At 40.4% G+C, this 24,524-nt stretch overlaps 1 protein-coding gene across 8 annotated transcripts in view; it reads right to left on the bottom strand.

Annotated features, from left to right (window-relative positions):
- The window catches only part of MAST4 (microtubule associated serine/threonine kinase family member 4), a 300,840-nt gene that overhangs the window by 195,770 nt on the left and 80,546 nt on the right, over positions 1–24,524 (bottom strand). For 5 of the 8 annotated variants that reach the window (XM_021379467.1, XM_021379469.1, XM_021379468.1 and 2 more), the window contains one exon: positions 23,279–23,400. In XM_021379467.1, the coding sequence (XP_021235142.1) occupies positions 23,279–23,400 (122 nt within the window). Of the gene's footprint in view, positions 1–7,800; positions 7,954–23,278; positions 23,401–24,524 lie in introns of those variants that run through there. The other 3 variants (XM_021379472.1, XM_021379473.1, XM_021379476.1) reach the window with 2 other exon arrangements.

Raw genomic sequence — 24,524 nt, 5'->3', positions numbered from 1 at the left:
CACCTGGTTCCAGACACTGGAAAATAAAATCCAGGAAAACACACAGTAACAGGAGCTACTAGTTACCAGTAATGCCATGAGCCCCATCATTTAACAAAGGCCACCTACTGCCTCCTACAAGATAGAAATTTTGAATACTTCAGTGTCTACAGAAAGTTGATCACTTGAAATTTCATTCACAGCACATGTACAATCATAGAATCATAGAATTAGCTAGGTTGGAAAAGACCTACAAGATCATCCAGTCCAACCATCCACCTACCACCAATAACCCCACTAAACCATGTCTCTCAACACTATATCTAAACCTTTCTTGAACACCTCCAGGGACGGTGACTCAACCACCTCCCTGGGCAGCCCATTCCAGCGCCTGACCACTCTTTCAGAAAAGTACTGTTTCCTAATGTCCAGCCTAAATCTCCCCTGGTGCAACTTGAGGCCATTCCCCCTTGTCCTGTCACTAGTTACAAGAGAGAAGAGGCCGACCCCCAGCTCACTACAACCTCCCTTCAGGTAGTTATAGAGAACGATAAGGTCTCCCTTGAGCCTCCTCTTCTCCAGACTGAACAATCCCAGCTTCCTCAGCCGCTCCTCATAAGGCCTGTGCTCCAGACCCCTCACCAGCTTCGTTGCCCTCCTCTGTACACACTCCAGGGCCTCAATGTCTTTCTTGGAGTGAGGGCCCCAAAACTGGACACAGTACTCGACCTGTGGCCTCACCAGTGCTAAGGACAGAGCAACAATTACTTCCCTGCTCCTACTGGCAACATTATTTCCGATACAAGCCAGGATGCCATTAGCCTTCTTGGCCACCTGGGCACACTGCTGGCTCATGCTCAGCTGAGCATCGACCAATACCCCCAGGTCCGTTTCCTCCACACAACCTTCCAGCCACTCTGCCCCAGGCCTGTAGCGTTGCCTGGGGTTGTTGTGGCCAAAGTGCAGGACCCGGCACTTGGTCTTGTTGAACTTCATCCCATTGGCTTCAGCTCAGAGATCCAGCCTGTCCAGATCTCTCTGTAGGGCCTCTCTACCCCCAGGCAGATCAACACTTCCTGCCAGCTTGGTGTCATCTGCAAACTTACTGAGGGTGCTCTCAATGCCCTCATCCAGGTCATCAGTAAAGATATTGAAAAGGACAGGCCCCAGCACCGACCGCTGGGGAACACCATTCGTGAAAACTAAAACAAAAACTCATCTTTGGTATACTGCTGCTAAAGTGGATCTCTTTCTAACAGGAGAGCTTAAAAACACTTACAGAATCTTCAGTGCACCTGTTCCCTTGCTTTGCCACAACATCTTGAAATTTGGTGGAGAAGAATAACTAGGTGCCATCCAAGTGTATCTAGTATCCCTATGAAACTAAGCCAAATAGATACACAAAAATAGGGTATTTCAAAAAGGACAGACTACTCCAAATGAAACGTGCTCTGTAGACACTCAGCATTTAGTACCTAATGCCTATGGAGAGCATGCTTGTTCTCAAAGGAATGGATACTGAGTGCAGTTATCCCTTCTAGAACAAATCCCAGCTACTGCACGCCACAGTGGAGTTCTAAATTTGAGAAATTAAATCTAGGAGGGCTTCAAGGAAAAGTTGGGGTGGATGCAACAGAAACACGAGAGCAGAAGCTGAGAACAAGCAGCTGAACAAGATTAGAGAGGGTGTGAGATGCTGATTGGAAAAATCATTTTCTGATTTACCTATCCTGTAGAAGGTAGAGTTAAGATCGTAGAAGAAGTCAGTGCTACTTTAATGGAGATAAAGTGAAGCCAAGAAAAGAAAATTTAAAGAAACTACCAAATTGCAGTTTTGCTTCATGATTTTCACAATTAAGTGTTTTTATTTAATTTTAATATTCAGATGGGCAACCAGCACTGCTATAAGCAAAAATGTTTACTGCTTTAATCTCTTAGGAAGAGGAATTAATAGCATGTCAAAGTCTGCGGGCAATTTTGATAAAACCCCTACTCAAGAAATGGAAAACTTAAGGCTTAAAGTGGGTGGAAACAAATCTGAGAAATCATCCTGTCAAACATGACACATGAAGCAGCATCAGACAGAAAGGGAAACACAACGAGCTCAAATGAAATGTCTTACAAAGAATTTCAGAAAGACAACATGGAGAATTACTGTTTTTATTACCTGTGACATAGCGAGTAAAGAAAAACTGTTAACAAAATTATCTGTCAAACTAAGAACTACCCGTGGGATTGGGGAAAAAAATGGTCTTAATCAGAAGTTCACTTCCTTCATGTGGATATTATTCCTATTATTACTAAATCAGTAGGCAAAAAAAAACACTACGGATTTTGGGGTAAGTCAAGTGACTCAAAATAGGAGCTAACTAGCGCACAGAGGACTCCAAAAAGCTGATTTTCTTTATGACCTGTAAAACATAACCAAGCTCAGTTCAAAACATTACACATTCCACCTCTGAGTTCATTGTGGTATTGGACATGAAGGAACATTAAGTTTACACTTTGCATTCCAAACCTAATATAAAACAGTCAGTCAGCTTGGTGACATATTGTAGACATTATCAAGAAACGTTACTGTAATAATCAAAGGGCATTAGAGAGAAGTGTGATATGGGCCACAGACACCAAATCTGGCCTCATACCAAATATTTTAGCTCTGAATGCAGCAAGCAGGATTGTTTATTTATCTATTTATTTAAGCCCCTGAAATAAAGTGGCCACAATGCCAAGAGAAGCAAAGACAGAAGAAATGGTTAACCCTTTCAGAAAAGCTTTCACAGCTCAAATAGCAAAATGTCTGACACAAGGTCTTTTCCAGGGACTTGACAAACATATAACAATGCATGAATGCCTGAAGAACAGAGGGGAATTAGCTGATCAAGAGATTGTACACTTTGTTAGGTCCACAGATGCGAAAGATAATGAGAAAAGGAAAAGTGTTCTTTACATCAGTGTTTCCTCTCTCCAATGGCTTTCGCTTGCAAAACACAGCTATCACCGTCTATCACTATTTAAGCATGCAAAACATCTACTCTGTCCTGTACACATCACAAGAATAGATCCAAGATGACTCGCCTTCCACCACTGTCCCTACAGTAACTTAAAAATAAAGACCGCTCTCTGTCTATATATATATATATATATATATAGTACATTCTTGGTAAATTTTATATTTTGACTTTATCCAACCGATCACTGAACAGTTTGTCCATAGCTCATAAATCAAAAATGCTAGAGTCACAATTTAAGTTGTTCTGAGCACTACCTCACAGATGTAGCCCCTCAAGTAACAATGCGTTAGACAAGACTGGATCAAGCTACCAAGGATGTATGCAGACTACAGTCACAAAGCTACTCCTGCACTACGCCAGGAGACCTCCATCCTGTCTTCCCCTCGATTCATCTAAATCTACTAGAAAATGCATATTGTAAAGTCTGGTCAGTTTTGTTTCTGGTTTTGATCTTCCATTGCTTTTGCATGAGGTTCCACACCCCTCCATGGATTTATTTTCCCCCTTCCGTCAGTAAGAGGCAGAGCCACCTCTGAAGTCCAGTTCACAACTATACAAATCCCCTCATTTAGTGCTACAGAGAACTGTTATACACAGCATTCAAATCAGTGAAAAACATGCAGAGCCTTTCCAGAACCTCACATGTAAGCTTTATTTTTTCCAGTCTACAGTTTGCAACAGAAGCAAGAAGACTGTGGTCCAAGTAACATTCACCAATTCTTACCACCATTCCTCCCAGGACGCTACATGAACAGCATTCAAGAGACAGCTGCAGCCTCACTGATACATCCTTTCCTCTTCTATGGGATACAGCTTCTCAGCTGAACTTTCTATTTCATGCATCAATTCTTTCAGAAAGCAATATTTTCATGAAGATTCCTACTCCCAAAAAGACAGGTCTGCTAAGGAGATATAGGTAAGGTCATTTTTCTTAGGAAATCCTTTCCCTCCTGATTACTTTCTCAGAACACATTTTTAGGAAAGCCAATAAGGAAAAACCTGGGAAAAAAAAACTTCCAACATTTTAATTTTGCAGAAGTCTATATATTTTACATACAATATTTCAAAGAGTGCCTATAAAAACCAACTATTTTCCCATACTAGAGGTGGAGTAAAGGAATTGCCAAAGCCACAGTCACCATGCCCCTTGCAATCTTTGCTAGCAAGACATGGAATTTGCACAAACTGACTCACCAGTTCGCAAATAAATGCAACCCTGTGTTTGCACTGCACTTTCATTCACACTGTTTCCACTTCTACAACAATGACTCTGAATTAAGGATGGAATTCTTTTCCACTCATCCTCCAAAAATCCATGTGTGAAGTACAGTATTAAAAGACTTTCAACTGGACTTTTTCCACGTCATATACAATATTAACTAAACAAATTTAATGCAATTCAGTCACCTGAAATTTAAAGAAGCCTTAGATACCTGTGAAAATTTTCCAGCATTTACAAAGAAAATACATACTTGTGGACAAGAAAGCAAATCAGTGCAGCTTTCCTCTGACATTTAGGAGTTTCCACATATAGCTGATTTATGTGCTGTTGGTCAATTTCTCCAAAAGTCTAATAAGAAAAACTCATGCAATTACCTCAGGATTTACAAGACACTGCTAACTAACCACTTAGAGGCAGAAATGAAATTAGCATAAAGGAAAGGGAAGGTCTGAAGCATCCAGCACATCTGTTCACAAAAGAGAAAGCTTCATCAGCTCAAGAAACATGACTGAAGCTGTTTGCAACTTGCAGCAGGATTTCTCCCACATTCCCATATCCCTCTAAGTGACTGCAGGAACAGCATGTTACCTGCACACACAACCACTGGATTTTGGAGCTTTTGTTTAAGGTAATATAAAACACACCATCTCAGACCAATGCCTACCAGACTACGTCATGGAAGAAAGCTGAAATGTAATGCCTTAGCAGGATGCAGTCAAGTAATCAGCTGCTTTCATTTTTATTATATATTTGAAAGAAATTCCCATTTCAATCCACGCTAAGTTATACTTAGAATTTCAGAAGCTGAAAAAACGTACAATTTTCTCCTTACTTTTCCTTCAAATAAAAACTATCCTTTGTCATTAAAGAGGACATTTCATAAAAACTTGCTTACTGAAAATGAGTACATGCTACAGAGCTCTGTATTCAGGAGATGTTATTTTTCTGTGAATATAATCAAAACAAGTCATGACTTGAAGAAAGAACTTGTAGCAAAATGAATTAGGTGTATGTACTCAGGTTGCAACAAATGAAGGGCTTGGTTTCTCTTCAAAGCCCAAGAGCTCAGAAAACCTTCACAGATGAACCCAAAACAAGATTTACCCAAGTCTGCATATTTACTTACGGCTTATATTTTGAGATTCAATTCAAGCTGCTTCCTGGCTTTTTTTAAACACAGCATGATGGTACATGGCATCAAACACAAGTGCACCAGTTTCCCATCTAAAAGGAAATGTTTTGCGCGTCCTGTAAACCAAGCCTTGAAGCAAACTGCGTACAAATAGAAAAAAAGTGCCATTGCAGAAATCTGACTTTTAAGTAGGTACTGTTTCACACTGTATTACTGGTTTATTAAAAAAAAAAAAAACACACTTCGGAGGACTCCGTGCTTCAACAAAGGAAGCACACCGCTTTTAAGCAGATTTATCTTCCTGGAGCATTTCTATTTCTAACACAAAGAAGTTACAGAGCACTATGAAGTAAAGTTAGCCAACCTGTCATTGACTATAGCTTCTTCAGAATCGTCTTAACACAGAAGGCTTTTTATTTAAATAAAAAAATAGAGCCTTCTATGAGTATTCTCTGTAGCCTTTAAAGGAAAGGCTCGGTAATGTATGAAAAAGAAGAAAGACAAATAGGTTAATCCTACAGAACAATATAATGGTAGAAGATTTATTAAAAAAAAAAAAAAAACAACCAGAACAAAACAAGAAGTAAGAATCCATGCTACTACTACTACAAAGTAACCAATTCATTACTTCGGACTGAGAAGGTCAAATGTCAATCAAAGAGCCAACTCATGGACTTCATCTAATCAGTATTTACTAAGCAGAATTAAACAGGGACTGCATTCTGTATCAGGTCACATGATCTGCTCTCCAGCTTGCAAATTCATCATACGAGTCTCTAAGCTAACCACACGAACAGATGGAAGGTGAAAAAAACAGAGGAATAGAAGACAGCGAGTGAGAGGACAATGGGAAAACCGCTTTACTTAAAGGACTAATAAATGAAATTCCAGTGTAAATTGGATCTCAGCCTCTCCACCGTCTTCTAGATGACGGTATTTCATCCTGTATACTTCTGAGCACTGGCTGTTTTTTCCCACCCCAGAATCACACTCTAATGATAGACATGAGGTACCTACTTTTAAAAATGACTACTGCATTCATTGTATGTGTGAATAGGATCTTTCTGGTACTGGAACTATTCATGATATGGCTTTCAACACCATGAAATGATCATTCAAGCATATGTAGGAACAAGCAAGCGTTCTCTGAAACATTCATGGTGTCCATTCAAGATTACTTAATTAAAGTTACAGAAAACAGAAACAAAGAAAATTCCCTCAAAAGAAGTGCTTGCAGTACTCAGCAATAGGTTTTGCATCAGGTTTTTACGTTACCCCCTAATCAGAACAGACTGCCATTCGATTCTCGTCAAAAGGCAGAAATCCGGTTTACAGGACTCAATGGATTAAAGGAGGCTTAGGAAAAGGAAATCCGGTCTCGCTGTGAAGATCTACCTCTCAAAACTTTTAAATCCCCTTTTAAAAGCTGGCACTGGCAGTCCCAACCTGCAGCCGAAATTCCCCTTTCCGCTGCACAATCAACTAACAGAACGGATTTAGGACTTAAGGGATTAACATCGCAGAGTCTGTTTTTACGAAAGAAGTTGCCCGCTCTCCACGGACGGATGCAATCGCACATGGGTCCGGGACAGCTAGCGGCTCCCTAACGCCGAGAGGCCGCCGGGTTCCCACGGCCCTCCCCGTGCTACTTGAGGACGCGGCCCCGCAGACCGCAGCTCTTCGCCCGTCCGACAGAAAGCGCCACGTGACCAGCACCAAGTTGGAAGCGCAGAACAGGAGGGTATGGGAGCCTGCAACTTCGCAAGTTCAGCGCGTTTCACGCGTTACGCGCCGTGCTACGCCGCCTAAGAATAACGATCCCAGCTACAGGGAGGTTTTCCTTTCCCTCCCTGCTCCCACTGAAACCCTGCGGATGTGAAAGAAAACAAAAGAAAGGAAGCACACTCGTCGCCGAGCGCGACCGGAGCGGAGGAGCTCTCCGAACAATGGGCGCGAGCGGTGCGGGGCCGGGGCGGTGCTGCGCGCGGAGCGGGGCCGGGGGGCGACCCGCGTGCCCCTGCCGCTCTGGCACCGCTCGGCCCCGCAGCGCCCTGTGCGTCCGCCTGCCCGGGCACAGCCCGATGCCGCGCTACCCGCGGGGACATCTCCCCGACTTTCGGAGCGCCGGCAGAACACCCGCTAGGGAGGTGACCGCACAGCGACGGTACCGCACCGCCCCTAGCCGAGCTTGCCGGGAACCCGACGGCGGACAAAACTTTCTCCCCCGTAACGGCCGCGCTTCCCCACACCTCCGCCACGCTCGGGCGCCAACGGGGTCGCGGCGGCCGCCGCCTCCCCGGCCCCGCGCCGCAGCCCCGACAGCCGCGCTGCTCGGAGCCCAACTCCGCCGCGCCTCCCGCCCACAGGTGTCCGCGGCCCGCGGCACGCCCCCGCACCGCGCGGCAGGTGAGGGCGGCTCCCGAGCGGCTGGCGGCGGCGCCGCGCGGCCCTACCTGCAGGCCCCGCCTGCGCAGGATGCCCGGCGCGTCCATGGCGCCGCTCCGCCGGCCGGCCGCGCCGGACTGCCCCGAGCCCGGTCGCCGCTCCGCATCCCTGCAGCTGCCGAGCGCTGACATCACGGCGGCGCCCATTGGCGGCGCGGCGTCACGTGGCCCGGCGAGTTGTGCACCTCGGCAACTTACAGCGGCGCCGGCGGGGCAGCCCCGAGGACCGCGCCGAGTTTCCACTCGCTCACGCGAAGCGCGGCGGTAACGGCGCGCTGCTGCGGCGCTCCTACGAGAGGGCTCTCCGGTTCCCTTGTGCCGGGCCGCGGCTCCGCCACGCGCCGGCGGGGACCCGCGATAAGCATCGCCCCGCCCGCTGCCCGCGGGGAGCGCGGTTCTGGGCACAGCCGGCACGGCACTTCCGGCCCCGGCGCCCACCACCTGGGCTGTGCCACTCGAACACCTTGCGAGATGCAGGAACTCGGCGACTGAACGAAGCTGACCGCGCTTCCTGCCCAAAAGCTATCGCTGTGTACGTACATCGGGGGAAGTCTTGTCAATGCTGAGCACCAAGAAAAACATCCGCATGTATCTGCAGCTGGGCATCGCCTGGCCGCACCTACGAGCAGGAAGCCTCCCGCACCCAGGAGGTGCGCACGCTCTCCGGGCACAGAGCACTTCCCGCCTTCACCAAACGCACAGTGACCAGCACTGACGGACAGAGGCTGAGCAAACCCAGGCTGAGCCCAGAGACGACTTGGGCACTGAAACTGCTCATGTCTGGCAAATGGCACCAACCACCCCAGCTTCTCTCTGTGCAACTGAACCCACTAACTTCAACAAAAGAGGGATTGCATTTCCCAGGATCACATCCTAATCACATGGCTTACGGAATTCCTCACTTCCAAAGTCTGATTCTTCAGAAGACTCCGTAACACAACAGCAGAATCCATCTCTAGCAACGCCCACCTTTTACCTGAAACACACAGGTACACCTGCAGACCCTAACATGTGTTCTCTTCCCACTGAGAACAACGCACCCCACAGCACTTCTGGAGAGCAGCAAGCTTGGACACAAAGGTACATTTCTTACTAAAGGATATAAATGGAGATAGAAATCAAGGTTGCATTCACCTATTAACAGTCTAAGATGAGGATTATGACAGTCACACCCTTAAATCTAGTACGAAAAAAAAGGTATTGATTTCCTGTCAGATGGCATCATTTTGAGAAGCAGCCCATGTACATTTCACAGCAGTGAAACCTGCTAGAGGCAAAAACATTTGAAGCAAAAATGAAGGACTGCTGAAAGGATAACACTAAGCAGTAGCAGCTCATGTGAAGAACCACAAAGAGGCTCCTGTATTTGCCCACCTCTACATTTCTCCATACGTCTGAAATGTATTCATATTCTTGTTTTACACTTTTAAAATAAAAGAAGTGAGAACATTTGAGCTTTTTCACATGGCTGCATTTCTCTGAGATCTGCAGCTACATTATCAGGGGTAAAAAAAGTCATTTTTTATCAGTTACATTGACATTACCTGCAGGTGTTTCCCCTTCCCTGACTCTCCCTGTCTCCAGCCCAAAATGCACCCACAGCATCAGCTCAGTGGCTCAAAACTTACCATCACTGATGTCAGTTCCAGGATCAGAACTGTGCCTGTGTTCATGGAGAAAGAAGCTGCTCACACTAAATCCACAAGAGGGAGACCAGGCAATGAAAAGCACTGATTAGGGGCCTGGAGAGAGAATTCTGACCACAGGGTTTGAACTCTGTAACAAAGGATATTCGACTCTCCTGAATTCATTTCATTTTGAAACATAACCTGTCTTTAAACAGCATGCTGCAGCTAGTGGAAAACTTTGAGGTTTGCAGAATCAAACTGAAGGATGCCCGGGATCCCTCACCTCTAAGGAAGAAAGGAAAACTGGAGTTAAGGAGATAGATAGTGCATCTCCTCTCAGCTCACCCTAATGCCATTATCCTTCCATATTTCCACTTCAAAATAAGCCATCATTTCTTTCTCCATTATCAATGCTTTAAAACCTTCTCCCCATCATTCAGATCTGCACGCCCTCACATTCCAACATTTCAGTACTTCTCAGTTTCCAAAGACAATGCAGGCAAATGAATCACAATTTAAATATTGCTGTGCCTCACTTTCCAGTGAGGATAGCACAAATTAATTTGAGGTAATGGCCAGACTGTCACATTTCAGGGGTGAGAGGCAAAATGGAACCGTCTGCCCGTTGTGGCACACCATGGGGTTCAGGGGCAAGGCTGTCTGCATATGTATTTACATAAGTTTTATTTCAATCACTGCAATAGAGACCCCCTCCCCCCGCAGCACATGATTTATCAGTTCCTTCAGAGGTGAATACTGAAATTTTAAATGTCTTTTTTCATCAATGATTTTAGCAAATCTAAATATACATAATACAGATATATGAATGAAAAGCACTCTCCCGTCTAGCTGAGAGGCCTGTAAGGCATGAAAATTCTTCAGATTTATTACTCAAACAACAACACCACAACAAAATCACAGCACAAAGTAACATGACACTGATAGGCATAGACGCAAATGGTCCACAACCTAAACAGAAACCTTAAGCATCACAAATTATCCAGCTGTGGACACAGATACCTTACAGAAAGAATTACAATCAAGCAAAATTAAGAACTCCACAAAGCATTCCAGGTACAGAGTAGAAGTACTACTTTGTTTTGCAAGAAACCAGAGATCATTTCTGCAGCGACCTAGATAAGACAGGGAGGAAGGAAGAGAAGGAAAATAAAACAAAGAGAAGACTGCCTTCCAGTGGAAGATGAAATTAATCCCAATTGGAAATGTACAGAAACTGGTTTTCATTGAAAAAGTATTTGCTGTCAATCCTAAAAGTGACGTTTTCCCACGCAGAAATGCAGAGCTTTGCATCCAGGACAAGGCGAATGTCAACTGAAAATTCTCGCACTCTGTGAGCCTTCTCATAGACTACCAAAAGCAGACCTATGTGTTCGAAGTAGCATTAGGCTCGCTATTTCTGTCGGAATCTTTTATTACTTTCCAGCTAATTATTTCAGTAAAACGAATGGAAGATGAAAACATGATAGTGAGCATCAGGTATTAAAAAGTCATAGTTTAGAAGGAAAATCATGAAATACATTTTTAGAAACATTTTAACAATACTATTCACAGACTCCTTCCTGTCAACTGCAATTGCAGAAAGGTGTACTTTTGTTGTACATGCACCACAAAACAGTACATGTATACAGTATTTGAAGAAGGAAATTTTTCTTCCCTACCCACAGAGGCAAAATTACTTTAAGAAAATGTTTTCAGAAAGCTTTCTTCCCTAAAAATGCAGCATTTTTCCTGATAATTACAAAGAATATTTAAGCTAGCTTAGGTACATACCCAGAGGTACCCATTTATTTAAAGCCAAAAAGAAATGTGCTAACCATTTTTAGTACAATTGCACAGAATTAGCTTATTTCCTCATTCAGTTGTTGTTCTTTGAATTCGTCATCTTATTTCACTTAGTTCTGTCAGTCAACATTGTTTTCTGAGAAAATACAGATACTACTATCATTACTGAAATGATTTAATTTAAAGACAAAAACTGAGCATGTGAAAATAGGAATATTTAATTCAAGATTCATAGCGGAGATTCAACTTTATGAATACGCATATCCTGCGTAGAGCTGCCACTTTCATATTACACATGGTGGCAGCATATGATAAACTGTGTTTATTACGCATCATGGAACAACTCACTTGTGCTCTGCCCTCTGAATCGGTCTCTGCCAGGGCTGTTTTTTATACCTTAAGTACTCCACAACATCAAATCACCATCCCTGAATTTTTTCAAGAGTTACTTTCCTCCCAAATGTGAAAAATCTGAAGTTCAGAACAGATAACAAGCAATCCAATAATTACTTTGCCTTTTTAAAATTTGCAACCCACAAGAACACGTTTCCCCACCACTCATTAAAAAAAAAAAAAAAAAAAAAAGGAAGCTTCTGATTGTGTTATAACCTACTGATAAGCTATTCATGTAATTGTTAGCAGCAAAATTAAAACATTGTGTCATATTTTCAAGTCCAGCTAAGTGCACACACTATCTCACCACAGATACCTGTTTTTACAAGTACAGGAATGGAAAAATCTGCAAGCATTTGACACTAATTCCTATGCAACCTTTCCCTAAGGACACTGAGAAGAGAGAAATAACTAAACCACCCTGGAGCGTGTTCCACTGGAGGTTGTAGTTATGCTTTTGAAACCAGCTCACACCAACACTGCTTCCGCATGTGCAAGGGCAAACAAAAGCAGCTCTAGTCAACTTGTCAACCACATGCATATGCCTGCAATGCATGCGCACACACAAAAACCCATCCATCACATCAGACCTAATACATGTAGCAGGGCTGAAATCTTCATCCACATTTTCCATGAATAGTCTTCCTCACATCATTGCAAATCAATACACAAAAATTGTTTTATCATTCTAATCATGAAAGTTCAGGCTTTAAGAACCAGCTTCCAATTTTTATAGGACTTCTGCCAAAGGAATTGCAGCAGTGCATGATGCTGGATAGGGCTAATACACAACACAAAAAGAAGATGTAGGATATAATTTCTAAAATATAGATACATGTATATTATTGAGATTTGGCACTGAAAAGAGGTAGGACGGAAATGTGGTTTGCTCTCTGTCTTCAGCCCCCCCCCCCCCCCCCTTCAAGATCCTTGCCCCCTCCAAAAAATGCCAACAACAAACCCAGTGCATTAAAAAGGAAACCAAAAGCTTGATATTCAAGCTTCAGTAAAACAGTAGCTGCTCATCTTCCTCACAGCATATAACCACAGATACTTGTGAACTCAGGAGAGCATAAAGTTTTCCAGGAATCCTTCGGAGCTGACTCCCCAAATCCTTCCAGCACCTGCGGCAGTGTAGCTTCCTATCCACTACAAATGAAGTGTGAATCAAATTCCTGCAACATCTTTGACCATCTCCATGAGGTGGATCCTACTTTGATTATTTCTTCTGAAGACACACTGTAGGTCTCAAAGTTTTCGAACACATAAAAAACACATGTATTTTGAAGCATTTTGAAGTTACTTTTAAAGACAGATTAAAGCACAAACTGTCAATGGAAGATGACACTACACTTGCACAAAGCACCCCAAGGTTATCTTTCTGAATGGTCATAACAGAAGTTGAATCACCTTAAATCCCACACCAGAATAATTCTCCTACTTTGCATATCAGTAAAGAAAACATAATACAGAGATCACATTTCTGTTTTGTAATATTCCGAAAATAGCTTTCAGTTCCTACAGGAATTCACCTACTACATTTTACAATGAATTTCAGAGGACACTCTATAGAGAGGCACTGCATTTGTCTGTATCACCCAAAAATTCAGAAAAATTATGCTGAAAAAAAAAATCAACACAAAGCTCTCCAAGGGAGAAGAAATGTTCTGAGTTTTTTTTCCCGTAAAATGTAAGAGGTTTTGGTTTCCCTCATTATTAATTAAAATATACATATATATATATTAGAGTCATCTTATTAAAATGTAGCTTTTAAATTAGAATGCTGCCAAAGAGCTCAGGCTTAACATTCACTCTAGCAAACAGGAAGCATGAAAGCCAAAGCCAGGTACGATACTGGGAGCTGGAACACGTGCGCTCAGGGTGGAGTGAAAACTGCTGTGCAGGTGTATCAAAAAGACAACCTTTCAGGAACTTTAAAAAGACCAACACCCAGCCACCTTACATAAATCAGAAACTTATGGCATCACTACCTCCTGCCACATTCCCAAAGAGTTTTCTTCAAAGCAATGTTGCCAACTTCCAGTAATGTTTTGTTGTTTCCTAAGGAAAAAAGCCTATGACAACACACCAGCCATCTGCCTCTTGGTCCTTGACCTTCCAAAAGCCCTGTTGTACTGTGAAGTGTCACTGAAATCAGCTATAGTACTGGAAATGAGACACTCCATTAAAACAAGACTGACAGACAACATGTAAGCTGTCACTGAGATAAGGGCAACTGGAATGCACCTTAGGGGGCATATCCCCTCCAAGGCAGTGAGAACAGAGCCACTGACCACCACGCACCTCAGCACTATGCACAGCAAGGATTTCCCCTTGCACAGCCATAGGAAGGCTTGCTCATTTTGCTGTTAACAGGAAAGAGTATTTCAACTAAGATATTCAATCAGCAAGAAAACATAGGCCAGCTTTATCCCAAATGATCTCAGCATGGTAATAAAAATACAGCACTTGGTTTTCATGATTTATTTTCCAAGATCTCATTTACCATAAAAGCTGTGAAGTGGTATCATATGATCTTGAAGGGAACAGAGAAAACAATTCTCCCATTTTAGAGAGTTGGGAACTTAAGGTGCCTAGTTTAAAATTAAGATATTAATTATTAATTAATGAACTATCAGAATATCATTGAAATGCATTGCATTCCAGAGAAGCTAATTAATTCTAACAGAATCAACTAATACTCATAACAATGTAATTTACTACTAGCAAGGTGTAATTCATGCAGAATTCCATACAACCTAAACAATATACATTTTAATATTAAAGGTGCCAAAGTTACAGTATTTCATTCTCTGAGCTTTACTGCTACAAATCTGTGCATATCATACCAGAATGAAGTGCAATTTCAAAAAAGTCTCACATTTGCTCCGTGTTGCTCTAATTCTGGTATTCTTCATGTCAAACAGTGACACTTTTCATAAGAATCAAAACTAAACATCTCTTCATAGATTAACTGTACGTTACTCACCTGACTTGTTATTATACACTCAATCTTAGCATGGAAAATACGTAACACTTAGTAACACATTCAATATATTCAAGAAGTTTTAGATACCTAAATTAGTTCAATTTTCTCACATTCATCTTAGATCACAAGATTTAATCCTTTGGGAGTCATTAAAGACAATGTGACCTTTCACTACTAAATCAAAACTTTTCTCCAGCATCAAATATGTCAACTAGAAAGCTGAGAAGCATTTCAATAATCTACTGTGTACTTCACTAGGACGCCCTTTTCAGTATGAAGGCTGTTAATAATAAATTCAATATATCATTAAAAGCTAAGAAATCATTTTAGAACTAGATCAGCCAGAGAGAGTTTGTGTTTTCTATTTTAAGCTATGATAATTCTCTGCAAGTGCAGCATCACAGTAAACATAGAGGTGACTCACCTCCAGTTCTCCTCTCCTTGCAGCCTCTCTTGTGCCATTTACATCTCTACACATCTGCCTTGAGTCCCTTCAATGGACTTAAAAATGATGGAATATATGTTTCAGACGAAAGGAACTCCTTCAGAGCTTGACAGGATACCCAGTATCCCTCAGGAAAAAAGGCAGATGCTGCACCCATCAGATTTTTTCAACGTACCGCTTCCTATGAGTCCCCAGCTGAAACACTGAGATGGTACTGCTGGCCTGATGACAAAACCAAAATCACTTTGTATTTTACTACACCTTCTTCTAGTAAGATAGTTCCACTCACACACAGCAACACAACTTCTGCATTTCAGAAGTAAAGGTTTTCAGTCAATAAATGCTGCATGGATCAGCAGTGCCATTCAGTTTGCCTTCCCTTTTGCCATCAAAGACCACGGCTCTTACGTGGCACAGAAACACATTCAGTCAAGCCAAGCTGGCTTGCTGTGCGCCCACAAGAGCACACCAGCTACTCAGTCCAGTAATGCACTAAGAGAGATCTGACTGTTCTCCTGAGCCATTGTGCATTACTCAGAAAACACATATGAACAGGGAGACCTTCAGGATTCCTAGAGCTGATGAATTTAAAGCTGAAAGCCACAGGTTAGCGTAGCGGCACACAAAGCTGTTACACAAAGTAGCACATTTGATTTTAGTCGTTTCTTAAAAAATACTATTGCTTCTATGATTGTATTTTAAGGTTTTTGCTTAGTAAGTCTCAGTTATACACCTAACCGCAGCCATGAGTAAGGGATGTGCAGCACACAGGTACACACTGGGTTTTTCATGCCACCTGCTGGACAAAATCCTAGCCGCACCAACTCCCCTCTGCTACAGCCGTCGAGCAGGTTTAGAAAGCTAACATGGCAGTCATACAAATCTCAGAGGAAAAATAATCGTTACAGAAGCAAACTTGTTTCTTAAAGCAATAACCGCTGTAAGTAATCAACCTTCCTTTCAATGACAGAACACACAGGAGAACACTGGCTGCAACTGATATTTCAACTTTAATGATTTTGCCTTTTGCATCAAATACTGTGTTCCTTAGTATGGTAAAATGCAATGAGTCACCAAAACAGCCATTCTAACAAACCACTGAGCCTGCTGATGTTCCAAACCATAACTTATTTCTGAAAGGACAGACATATTTGAATACAGTCTTATTTTTCTCACTGAGCTCTTTTCAACAAGAACTGAGGAATGACATGCATACAAAAGTTCTATTCCTTTAAAAAAAAAATTAAAGAACTACTTGTCTCAGTATTCCTCCATGAAATGCCAAACAGCAAATACGCAGGAGTTACATCATTTTAGGTCATAAAGTCTGCAGTTCCACCTATATAGCTATATTTCAATTTTCAAAGACAAAATAAAAAGAAGCTTCTGAGTTGATTTTACAATACTGGCATTTTCTGAAAATCACCTCAACAGAAGATTTTGGATTAAGCACCCGATAAAGAAAGCAAAGTCTTAAAAAAAAAATTCACATGGCAAGACAATAACGATGGCAATTATGCTCTAAATAGTCCCTCCTAGATATTTAGAAGTTTTTATGTGAAAGCAGAAAGAATAGGCAAGCTGCATTTCAAACACAGTTATTAACCTTGGGAAGGATTTAAGTTATTATTCATTTTTAAATCACTCTGAACAATGATGCATCTAGTCTTTTTATTTTTTTAAAAACACTTCATTTTGCTTCTTAACTCTTCCAATAATTCAATATTTCATCAAAGAGATAGCGGTAGTAATGTGCTTTCACTTACAGATGTATAATTCTTCTTAATAAATTCTGCCTTTCCTTACGCTCTAAGATTCAACACTTCCCACCCACTGCATGGTCATTCTTCTTCACAAAAGCAACCTCCTTCATTAGAGAATACTAGTTACTAATAATACTAGAATACTGATGTTTTAACATTCAACTTAATTCAAAAGGTAGGCACTTTGCCAAAGTCTGACTCCCACAGGCCTAAGATCCATTACAAACCCGGCAAGCCAAGGAAGATTCCAGACAAAAGGAAAGCTCCCTAGCTTTACCAAATCACTACATCTACTAAATTGCTAGTTTTAATTTGTACCATATACAGAAGAGCATGTATAAACAGCATACCAGAACACACGTATTCACAGTTGTAGGTTTATAAAAAAGCATCATCACGCTAGGAATGTTTGTCCTGTATCTGCTTTTACTGGCCAAATAATTATAAATACACTCAAATCCATCTCCACTTCAGTTGTAAATTAGCTGTCTCTGTTAACTTCAGCTGTCTCTCTTTCCTTCCTTATTTACAGCAAAGAATCTTTTAATTCAACTTTGTATCTTCCTACCAACTCCCACCCTTTTTTGAAAAGATAACCTAACATAAAATTAGGAAATCGTGATAAGCCTTTTCCTTACACTCTTAGCTGTATGTTGCTGTGAAATTTTTCTATCCACTACAAAGCCAATCATCATTTCTGAACTTAACCTACCACGTCCTATCTTCTACTGCACCACATAACTGCAGATATTCAGCAGTGATCAAGAGGTTAAATGTATTCACAAGAGAGTTGCAGTTAACTAATCCCCTGTTGATTATCACATTGTTTACTCAAATGACAGTAAGTCAACATGAGTACTTTGCTAGGTTTCTTGATTTCCACAACAAAAAAGAAGACAAATCTTAATAGCATAGCAATAGTAAGATCATTGCATCTAAAAAAATGTGATATATCTGAATATAGGCACACACATTACCATAGGGTGTACTGTGCTCAGAGAAAAAAAAAAAAAAGCAAGCAGAACATTTCCAAGCATTATGGAGATGAAAACAGCTGTCTCTAAAATCATCAGTCCACTGTGACTGTACAAATTGTGGAACAAACACGGTGGTTGTCTCGCCAAAGCAGCCATAGAACAATTAAAGTGGCTATTGCATCAGATTGTGGGAGGTCTTGCAGGAACATCAACCACTATTGCAATGTAAAAAAGATCTAAGCCCACATTCCTATCCGCTTTCATGGGACAGAGACAATTTACAATAAGACGTCTGATTTCCCATGAACATTTTATAATGTCCAACTAAAACCAGAAATACAAATATCCAGCATGCATGCACAAAGCCCAAACTGAGGCAGTCAACCCACACACAACTTTAACTCAGTAAAGCTGTATCTGCTTGTTAAGGCTAAAAACTTAAGACATGAGAGGTTGGAGTGCTTTTTCACTCACTGTACTACACACAACAGAAGGCTCTGAAGTATATTCTCAAGTTGAAAAATGCCTGCAGAAAAATCCTAGCTATACACCTCTGTTTTCACGCAAAATCAGAGGAGGAACTTCCATTCCTACCAGAGAGGATAAGCTATATTTTCCCTCCCACTCCAGTGTCTGTAAGTCAGCTGCAGCTCTCTTTGTTTTGAGAGTTATTGCCATCATCAGAACCATGGGAGTAATTCAGTCTGAGAGATGAGAGTTATTGTTCCCACGCTGTCTGCTTGCATCCGCTGCTACATTACAATCACTCTGCAACAGTCATGAAAACATGTTGACTGTCTGAGAAGAAAACACAAATGTCACTTCATCAATTGAAAAGTCTGCCATACTTAGTCATCCCTCAGTCTGAGGATACTGCCTCACAGCAAAAAAAATTGAGCACAATAATATACACCTCATCAACTTGTAAGCAAAGCCCACCACTTCAGGTCAAACTTCAAGAAAAAGCTCAGAGAGAGTTTCAGTATTTCCATTTCTGTTAACTGGAAATGCCACAGCAGAAATCTAGTTTTCTTCAGTGATAATTACTCTTGAGTAGCATCAAGAAGAAAATTCTACAACGCTGAAGTTCCTTGACTATATGCCTCAATTAAAACTGAGGTCAGTAGAGCAGTACCTTATCCTCTACAGGAACCTCATTAGTTTTCTCATCCTAAGAACATATAGGCACCAAATTCCTATGACTACTAAGTAGAGTAGAAGACAGGCTGTGAGTTCCCCATAAGAATTCTAGCTAACCTACTGCTGCTCACACAGTCATCATAGAGAGCACCCACATCTGAGGTTATCTTAACTTTGAGTTCCTGAGTGCCAATGGAAGAACTGTATCCACTACCCAACATGCCAAGATTTTTCTAAGTTTTCATTTCCCCATGCCTACTTTATGTCATTTGTTTTAAAGTCAGAGTTGTAATTAATTTTAAATTTTACCAAGTGCTCAGAGAATAGAAATCAGAACATCAACAGCAAATCTGTATACCAGCACATACCTCTCAAGCAAAGGAGAATGTATTTTAGCTATCATGATAGCTTACTAGACAATCAGTTACACTAGACAGTTTTCTGCTGGTTTTGATGATGGTGACTGGGAGATAGCATTATTACTGAATTTACCTAAATCCATCCCAGTTCCAGTTACTTTTCCAGTCTCCATTCCCCACATTCTTTTTGTCCTGTTTACCAACTCTCCCTCCTCTAAAACCTTTTATCATTTCCTCCACTCCAACAAAACCCTTAAAGGACTACAGAAGTTTCTGATCTAAGGCCAGAAAGCACCACCATTATATTCCCAGTTATCCTCTAACAACAAGCTGAAAAACACTTCATTTCCAAAAAGGCATCTAAACATCAAGCAGTGTAATTGATTACATATCAATTTCTTCTGCCTGCATAGTTTATTGGCAAATCATCCATACTCTCAATTCTCAAGTGGATAATTTTACCAGCATATAAGTTCATGGCCTGACTTTTGCAATACTTTCCATGTTTTTTTGTTGGTGGGTTTTTTTTTGTTTGGTTGGTTGGTTGGTTTTTTTTGGAAAAGATAATTATAACTCAAGTGTCACAACAAACAAGCAGTATAAGCCTTTATTCAGAGCATTATGCTAAGATACAGTAACAAGCTCCACTTCTAGGGCTGAGAAACTACATTTAACTTAATGATTTCCACTGTGGGGGTCCCACAGATCAAACAAAAATCCAAAAGCTTAAGTCATGCTCAGCTGACACTGTAGGCTAAGGAAGATAACTTTAACAGACTTAGATTTTTCATTATCTGGAAGTAAAAAGTAGTTCCAGTGAGCCTTCCCACAGTTTGGGGAAAGTCTCTCAGGAGGCAGAAAGATCATTATACGGGATGCCTGCAGAATAGAAGCATGGTGCTCATGTGCAAAATAGGGATGTATTGCTTCCTCCTATACACATTTCATCTCCAATGGTTTTCTACATTCTGATACAATACAGAAAAGGACTATAACTACATTCACCTCTAATAAAGTATGCAAACTGTTCAGAGCAACATCTTTCAACTCCAGCCTAAGCTCAAATACCTTCTATTAACTGGAAGCTTAGAAGCTAACAGGAGAAGACCCATTTCTACACAAAGAGGACATGCTTGTAAGTTATGTTGGCTATTGCTTAAAAGACATTTTAAACTAGGTCAGGCTTCCATAAAGGTTATCATTAACTCATTTTTCCTTTTATCTTTTTTCTTTTTTTAACTAATGATACTGTGTAGCTTAGGAAGTGTTCTCTGTTCCAAGAGATCTAAAACTGTTTATAGGAGGTAGTTTTCACTGGTCATCACCACCTCTGTTTTTGAGAATGAGCAAGAAAAGCATCAGAATTAATTGTGCCTAGACTTTTAGTGAGAGAAACTAGGGAAGGAATCAAACATTTGGAGCTCTGTCAAGCAGCTGAATCTACAAAAACATTTTATGCTGAAATGAGCAGTGAATATTTCAAATGCTAAACTAAACAATATAGACAAATAAAAGACATCTGTGTGAAACAGTGCACCCAATCATCAAATTCATGCATTCATTTGTCAGCAGTCTTATGGCTCTGGATCAGGTTTACTCTAGCCTTTCTCAGTGTACAAATATTCAATATATAGAAGTGTTTACAAAGATGGATGCTCAGTTTCCTCTCTCTGCCACCAAATGAGGGCTAACTACTGAATTAGAGCTGCAATTACAAATTTGTTAGAAGGCAAATACTGATAAAGAAATATACATATTCATGGGTAAGTTGTAGCTGAAATGAAATACACAAGGGATAACAACTCTCCAGTCTCAAATGCTAGAAGCAACTGAAGTAGAGAAATCTGGCTATGATAACTTGGCAGTTTTAGCTTTTCATAGGAATAAATACTTCCCATTCTAAAAAGATTCTTGGTGATGAGACTGGTGTCAAGTTGTTTTTTAAGTCAATCAAGAACATGGTATTCAGATCTATACAACAGCTTAGCATTCAAAGGACTTCCTCAATTCAGACCAGTACTTCTGAAAACTACTTAACTATGTTGGGGAGATTTCAGATAAGAGGCAGACCTAAGATTAGCTACTTAACAGATTTCCATTATATCTTCCTTGAGTTTCTTACAAGTGCAGTCCTTGTACTTGATTATTAACTTGTAGAATATTAAATAGCTGCTCACAAATATAACCAAGCACTGAAGACCTGAATTCCTGGGCAGAAAGAGCTAAAATTTAAAGTAACCTGAATTTCAGATGCAGGTTCTTGTTTCTCTCTAACAATTTTATTTTAAAACAAATCCAGCTACTCCTGAAATTCAGTAGATAAAACTAACTACTAAATACCCAGGCAATTAATGATTTGAAGAATTCACTACAATTCTAAAATGAAATAAAGATCCTTTCTTAAATTATGTCATTTGCTTATGCACAATTGATTCTGTCTTTCACAATTAGTGTTTCTGAAGAATGTATTTTATTTGTTTTCAATCATTTATTACTCAAGCTACAATTCTGCAGCTTCTCAAGCAACAAATGGCTGCCTTGCATCTGGGGAATGAACCACACAAAAGGGTGTTGGTGTGTTTGAATACATGCAATTACTGGTAGTTACATTCTAATTAGCATAATTAGTTTTGCAACAGTTCTCATAATAACTGTCAACATTATGTCAATTTAGCTGAAGTTAATGGCATATTTAACAAAGACACACATTTTCAGTATTACACCATTTAAAAGAAAGTAGGAGGCAAGGACCTTTCAGAAGAAGTAAAACTGCCTTTCACAGATACTGAACTTTTTCTTATTTTGTTTCCTTTCAGCAACCCATCTTATAAAAATGTCCTTTATATAATTACTACCCTCCAGCTCCCATAAGACCATTCTTACAAATTAACACTGATAAAGTGACAATAAAAATCAAATATATCAAAGTACAGATGCTTGCAAATTCAGACTTACATTGTTCTGTGTAAGTCTGCAATAATTTGGGTGTTGTTCTTCTCTGTTTATTTGCCTCTTTTAGAAAAATGAAAGAGGTAAACAGCATGCTGAAAAGCAGCAAATACTTGTACTCATACCTTGGCAAAGCATAATTTAACTGCTTATTAGGGAAGAGCATAAGCCATTTGTAAATGTTAGTTTTATTCTTTTTCTAGCTTTCGCAATACAATAAATCACATCATAGTCGTCTTTGACCCAGAAGTTTTCCTTAAGGAAAAATAAAAATAAAAAAAATAAAAAAGGTTTCCCCTCTAAAGTAGACATTGATAAGCAAAGTACTCATAATCAGCCAAAGAGCAGATGAAAGCGATTCATTAATAACATATTTTTGCTTTTTTATAAAGCATGAAATATATTCACTAGGGTAATTATTCAAAGAAAAATACAGGTTAGTATATGGTGCGTTGCGCTGAATTTTAACACTTCTCAAGATCTTAAAATACAGAAGCGCAACGCAAGATAACTGAAACTTGAAAACAAAAAGCTTAAAAGTTCAACTGTAGGAGGCATATCTTCCTCTTTTCTGCCCTTATCATTTCATCCAAAAGGCTTAATTAAGTTCATGCTTCATATAATCATGTTCTCCTGAGGACAGAGTCCTGCAGAAAGTAGAAACAAAGAAGCTGATGGAAAAGAATGCCCAGTCCACCATCATCTAAAAAAGCATGTCTTCTTTCTATTTTTTAGGGAAGAAACCATTTAAATACAAATAGCTATATTAATGCAACATTCAGCTAAGATCTTATGCTAAATCCAGCAAAGCAATTCAGTTACCGCTATTATAAACACCGTTTAGCCAGATGCAACATATTAAGCAATGCAGAATGCAGGAATGCATTAGTTAATGGAAAGCTTCAGTTTAAGGAAAAGATGTTAACCTGGACATAAACTCTGGTTGGATTGCCATCCCCACACAGATTCTAACATAATAGAGATGCAAGAGATTTTTTTTTTTTTTTTTGTATGCTCATAGCTTTGAAAAAAATTACTCACCGAACTAACAGTCAGTGAAGGTGCGGACTGCCCAAGTGCTTGGCAGCGCATGCGAACAAGATTAGAGGTTTCTGCAGGTTGCCACAGCTGCTGTCCATTTCCATTGGGAAGCAGATACTTGCCTGTCAAGAGAGAGAGTATGTTAGAACATTAGACGTTGCAAATGAAGGAATGTAATATGCAGTTTACTGCAAGATAAAGCTCTTACCTGTATCTCCACTTTTTCAGACAGGCATTCATCATTCTCAAGCATTTGCTCTATCACTGTAGCCATGACGGTAGGCAATTCTATGAAAGCAGAACTTTCAGTATTCACCTGCCACCCCTCAATGCCGCCCACCCACATGCTAAGCTTTTGTTATGCAAATACATTTTTTTTTCCATTATTCTCAGAATATCAAAGTTTTTCCTACCCTGAAACATGATTAATGGGACAACAGATGCAAACATTCCAAATGGTGGGACTGTACCAAAAAAATCTAAATTCTGAATGCTGGCCAGAATGAAAAGAAAATAACAATAAAGGTTGTCCTTTTAAAATTATTATTATTAATCCAAAGCTTGTATTCAATGCGCTTCATATTTTTGTTTTGAAGAGCTATGATAAGCCATGTTCCTCTAAGGCTAACATAAGAACAATTAAAATTTCATCTCTTCTGATCAACAATGGTAACTGATAAGGTTACATCAAAAATTCTGCACAGATGGATTCCCTCTTTTTTGAAGACTACTCTCAGTACTTTAAAAGGCTGAATTATTACAGGCATTTTGTTGTCTGAATCACATATCTTCAGAAGATGGGATCATTAACTAGAAAAAAAGGGGAATGTCAAGTGAAATACAACAATCACTGCTGCCTCTTACAGAATAAGGCAACAGAAGGAAGATGGGAAGCTGCTCCAAAAAAAATAACATTATTTCATGCAAAAATGATTGAACTGCAAAACTCTTGGCCAAATGACAACAAAACTTTTGCATTTTTGAGGAGAGACTGAAGAAGTTCACAGAAAAGAGAACTCCTGGAGGTACTAAGTACGCAGAAACTATTTCTGGAAGCCTCTGAGTGGCAAAGAAGCAGGGAGAATATTCTGGGAAGAATACTGAGAGGTCAAGTGTGTAATGATACTGTTCCTTTTTGTTTATTTTCAGACACTGCCACAAAACAGAATAACAGACTACAGAGGATGGTCTTAGCAAACATGTCCATGTTTAAGTCTCAGAATTGCAGGGATTGGAAGGGATCTCT

Source organism: Numida meleagris, chromosome Z (genome assembly GCF_002078875.1).
Source record: "Numida meleagris isolate 19003 breed g44 Domestic line chromosome Z, NumMel1.0, whole genome shotgun sequence".
Lineage (NCBI taxonomy): Eukaryota > Metazoa > Chordata > Aves > Galliformes > Numididae > Numida > Numida meleagris.
Note: the sequence above shows the minus strand (reverse complement) of the source record. Positions and strands in the feature narration are given on the sequence as shown.